The 4,715-nt window shown below is 37.9% G+C and overlaps 1 protein-coding gene across 1 annotated transcript; it reads left to right on the forward strand.

Moving 5' to 3' along the window:
• Positions 1–1,534: 1,534 nt before the first annotated feature.
• Positions 1,535–1,811, forward strand: GCK72_003624 (uncharacterized protein; the record flags this gene model as incomplete). Its single annotated transcript, XM_003096131.2, has 2 exons — positions 1,535–1,546; positions 1,596–1,811. The coding sequence occupies 2 exons, from the start codon at positions 1,535–1,537 to the stop codon at positions 1,809–1,811; spliced, it is 228 nt and encodes a 75-aa protein (XP_003096179.2).
• Between the last annotated feature and the right edge of the window lie 2,904 nt (positions 1,812–4,715).

Below are 4,715 nucleotides of genomic sequence, written 5' to 3' on the forward strand. Positions count from 1 at the left end.
AGTTGTAGTGACATTTCCGTCAATTTTTGAGATTTGGTCCAAGTGGTCATTTCTGCCAATGCATTTTTTATCAGAACTCAGTCAGTTTTGGACGGATCACAGAGATTTTTATACCATTCGAAAGCCCTCGTTTTTCTCTACAAAAATGATCTAATTTAAAAAAATTTCGTCAAAAAATAAAGTTGTAGTGACATTTCCGTCAATTTTTGAGATTTGGTCCAAGTGGTCATTTCTGCCAATACATTTTTTATCAGAACTCAGTCAGTTTTGGACGGATCACAGAGATTTTTATACCATTCGAAAGCCCTCGTTTTTCTCTACAAAAATGATCTAATTGAAAAAATTTCGTCGAAAAATTAAGTTGTAGTGACATTTCCGTCAATTTTTGAGATTTGGTCCAAGTGGTCATTTCTGCCAATACATTTTTTATCAGAACTCAGTCAGTTTTGGACGGATCACAGAGATTTTTATACCATTCGAAAGCCCTCGTTTTTCTCTACAAAAATGATTTAATTTAAAAAATTTCGTCAAAAATAAAGTTGTAGTGACATTTCCGTCAATTTTTGAGATTTGGTCCAAGTGGTCATTTCTGCCAATGCATTTTTTATCAGAACTCAGTCAGTTTTGGACAAATCACAGAGATTTTTATACCATTCGAAAGCCCTCGTTTTTCTCTACAAAAATGATCTAATTTAAAAAAATTTCGTCAAAAATAAAGTTGTAGTGACATTTCCGTCAATTTTTGAGATTTGGTCCAAGTGGTCATTTCTGCCAATACATTTTTTATCAGAACTCAGTCAGTTTTGGACGGATCACAGAGATTTTTATACCATTCGAAAGCCCTCGTTTTTCTCTACAAAAATGATCTAATTAGTAGTATACAGAGGTATTTAGGCGTAAAAATAATACACAGGGGGCGGGGCTTATTAGACTCCGCCCACTTTTTAAAGTGGGCGGAGCCTAATTAGCCCCGCCCCCTGTGTATTATTTTTACGCCTAAATACCTCTTGTAAACGTGGATTGATAAAATGATAAGTGATAAATGATAAGTGATATACTACTCTGAATTGATAAAATGATAAGTGATATACTATGGATTGATAATGTGATTATGACAAATTAGGGAAAATGCTCAAAGATTTGGGAAGAGCTCAAAAATGCTCAAGCTAAAAAATTTGGAAAATCTGTGAAAATTCAGATAGAAAAAACACTCACCTACCGCTACGAAGAAAAAAATGAAGAAATGAATAAAATCAAAGTTCACTCTTATATTTATATCAGCTTCTCAAGGACCAAATATCTACATCAAATTCCAGATGAAGTAGCATCTCAAGGACAAATTCCAATCTATTTCCAAACTCATCAAAAGTAACATTTCAATACCAGTGTCTAGAATTTCGCAAGAATTCCCACGTCTAAGATAACATCTCCGAAATTGCTTCAAAAACCCAAAGATAAAATCTAGAAGTACTCGGTCAGGGCAAAGGGATTCACCCTCAACCACGAAACGGCAGAAAAAATCAACTTTTTCACGATGAAACAAATGGTATACAAAAAGATTACTTGATCATATAATTATAGTATTTTCTTTTCAGATGCTCCGTCACCTCAAAAACCAGAAGGCCGACACAACAGTCAACAAAATGGCCATGAAGAGAGGCTTGAACATATTAGATGGAATTGAGACGACAATAGAGAAGAAGCGCCTTCGTCCTGTGATGGACAAGGGAGTCTTTGCGAGCGACGGCTCGCTCATCCCCTACGGCCTCCTGAATCCTTCCACCACCATCGAAGATGATTATATGTATTAATTATATATTTTTTAATGTATTAATTGTATATTTATCAATTTTTATTGCATTAATTGTATATTTATCTATTTTTTATTGTATTAACTGTATATTTATCTATTTTTATTGTATATTTATCTATTTTTTAATAAAAAAAAAATGTCAACTACAAAAATGTCTCAACTACAAAAATGGGGTATGTGTACATAAGAAAGGGGTAGGGGAGAATATCATCTCCCCTCACCGGGGAGATTTTTCCACAAAGGGTTTCAGTTGTGTGTGTGTGGGGGACAATTCTAATGTACATGAAGCATTTCATGATTGTCTGCTCTTATCAATAACACATGAATATTGTCTAGTCTTAACATTACTCCTCCGTTAGTTTTCAATAATTTGTGTAGAGTTTTCACATAGTCACCAACATAATGTATTTCTTTCCATTTTTCGTCAAAATTCATAATTTTGTTCCACTTTTCGACAAACTTTGTGTTTTTTCTATTACTTTTCGACAAATTAACGCCAAATGTTTTCTATTCTTCCATAAGAAATAGGATATTTTTTCCACTTTTCGATAAATTTAGTGTTTTTTCTATTACTTTTCGACAAATCAACGCCAAATTTCTTCTATTCTTCGACGAGAAATAGGATTTTTTTCATTTTTCGACAAATTTAGTGTTTTTTCTCCCACTTTTCGATAAATTAACGCCAAATGTTTTCTATTCTTCCATAAGAAATAGGATATTTTTTCCACTTTTCGATAAATTTAGTGTTTTTTCTATTACTTTTCGACAAACTTTGTGTTTTTTCTATTACTTTTCGACAAATTAACGCCCCAAGGCGTAAAACAACAGAATAGGGGGTATGTGAGCCGGAGCCTCCCCGCACCAACACATCTATGTGATTTCTCCATTCACAGAGCGCCGTAGGCGCACCAGCACATCTGTGTGTCCGGATGTCCTAACGGAGAAGAGACCTATGTGTCTATGTGTTGTCTCCCCTACCCTCCCATCGAGCGCCGAAGGCGCACCAGCAGATCTAGGTACCTTCTCCATCCACAAAGCGCCAAAGGCGCACCAGTACATCTAGGTACCTTCTCCATCCACAGAGCGCCAAAGGCGCACCAGCACATCTATGCGCCTTTCCCATCCACAGCGCACAGCACATCTGTGTGTCCGGATGTCCTAACGAAGAGGAGGTCTATGTGTCTGTCCCCTCCCCTCCCCTAGAGCGTCAAAGGCGCGCCAGACCTATCCATTACCCCTATCCGTATGTCCGCTCGAAGAGATGTGCCTCCATCCATCCATATAGAAGAAGGATCTGTCTGTATGTATATTTCTCCGCAAGAAAGGGATTTCATATCAAAAGGTACCGTTATTTAGAGGATCATTAATCTTTTCTCAGTAGTGCGCATGTGTAGACAGCAAAATAGGTACAATCATGGATGACACAATAGGTGTCAATTATTACATTCTCGAAGAGGGTGGAGATGTAAAATCTGACATTGAATATACGATACGGAAAAAGAACGATCATTCACTCTTTTCTGATGGACAACAACAAAACAAAAACGGTATTTCAGTGTGGGCAATGGCATATATGTCTTAAACATCCTCTTTTTTATCTATAACATTCGGTAATCCGGTAATTTTGTGTATGAGAAGACCATGGAGGGGGTGTGTTATGTAATACGTAGAGGGGGACATGATTGATATTATCTACCCTTTTGTCGGTGTATGCCAATCCATCATAGACCACGGGGAAAAGGAACCTCCAAAAACAATCTCTGCACATTTCACGTACATTTAATGTACAATTGTAACATTCGATACACAATTAGTGCACAATTACAAAAACAGTGAAAAACAACGAATTTCACACATATTTTTATTGTCCTGAAGGAATATACAAGGGGGCATACATTTTTTTCTACGGGGGTATACATTTTTTTCTATAGGAACACATATTTTCTCTGTATGCATACGTATTTTCTCTGTATGCACACGTATTTTTCTATAGGAACACATATTTTCTCTGTATGCATACGTATTTTCTCTGTATGCACACGTATTTTTCTATAGGAACACATATTTTCTCTGTATGCACACGTATTTTTTTTTAACAGGAACATACATTTCTTCTACAGAGACATGCATGGATGCTTGATTACGATACCCTCACAATAAGATGTTATGTACAACTTTAAACACGAATCACAAACAGTACACGCCACAACTTTGTTTCAAGAATATGTTTAACATAGAAGGAGGGTGTTCTGTCTGCGTGTCTGTATGCCCACATGAAGAGGGAGTCTTTTTGTCTCCTCTTCCCGCCCTTAGAGCGCCTAAGGCGCACCAGCCCTATGTCTCCTCTTCCCGCCCTTAGAGCGCCTAAGGCGCACCAGCCCTATGTCTCCTCTTCCCGCCCTTAGAGCGCCTAAGGCGCACCAGCCATGTGCCTCCCCTCCCCTCCCACTAGAGCATCGCAGGCGCACCGTCTGTGTGTCCGGATGTCCTAACGAAGAAGAGGCGGCGTCTCCCCTCCCCTCACTTAGAGCGTCGAAGGCGCGCCAGACTAGACGGGAGTGCTATTAGTTATGCTGAACATTGTGTGTTTCTTGAAGGAAGGAACGGGGAAAATAGGGAATTCTATGTGCTCAACAGTGAAGATGTCTATTTGTGTGTCATAATGCCCTTGTTCTGACTAGTTAGTGTCGCTGCAGCATAATTTTTCCAGTTCAATCCGTTCCAACTTCGTATGTATACATGCTTTCCAATTTGTAAAAAAATTATTCACAAGGAAAATATCCCAATACATCTTCAAAAAACCATGAGAATCTCTACACAATTCAGGACGTCTATCCATAGTTTTTCACCTACTGGTCATGTGTCTGTTGACCTTTGTATTAGAAAAAGACGTGGATTAGAG

This window comes from Caenorhabditis remanei, chromosome II (assembly GCF_010183535.1).
Source record: "Caenorhabditis remanei strain PX506 chromosome II, whole genome shotgun sequence".
NCBI classification, from domain to species: domain Eukaryota; kingdom Metazoa; phylum Nematoda; class Chromadorea; order Rhabditida; family Rhabditidae; genus Caenorhabditis; species Caenorhabditis remanei.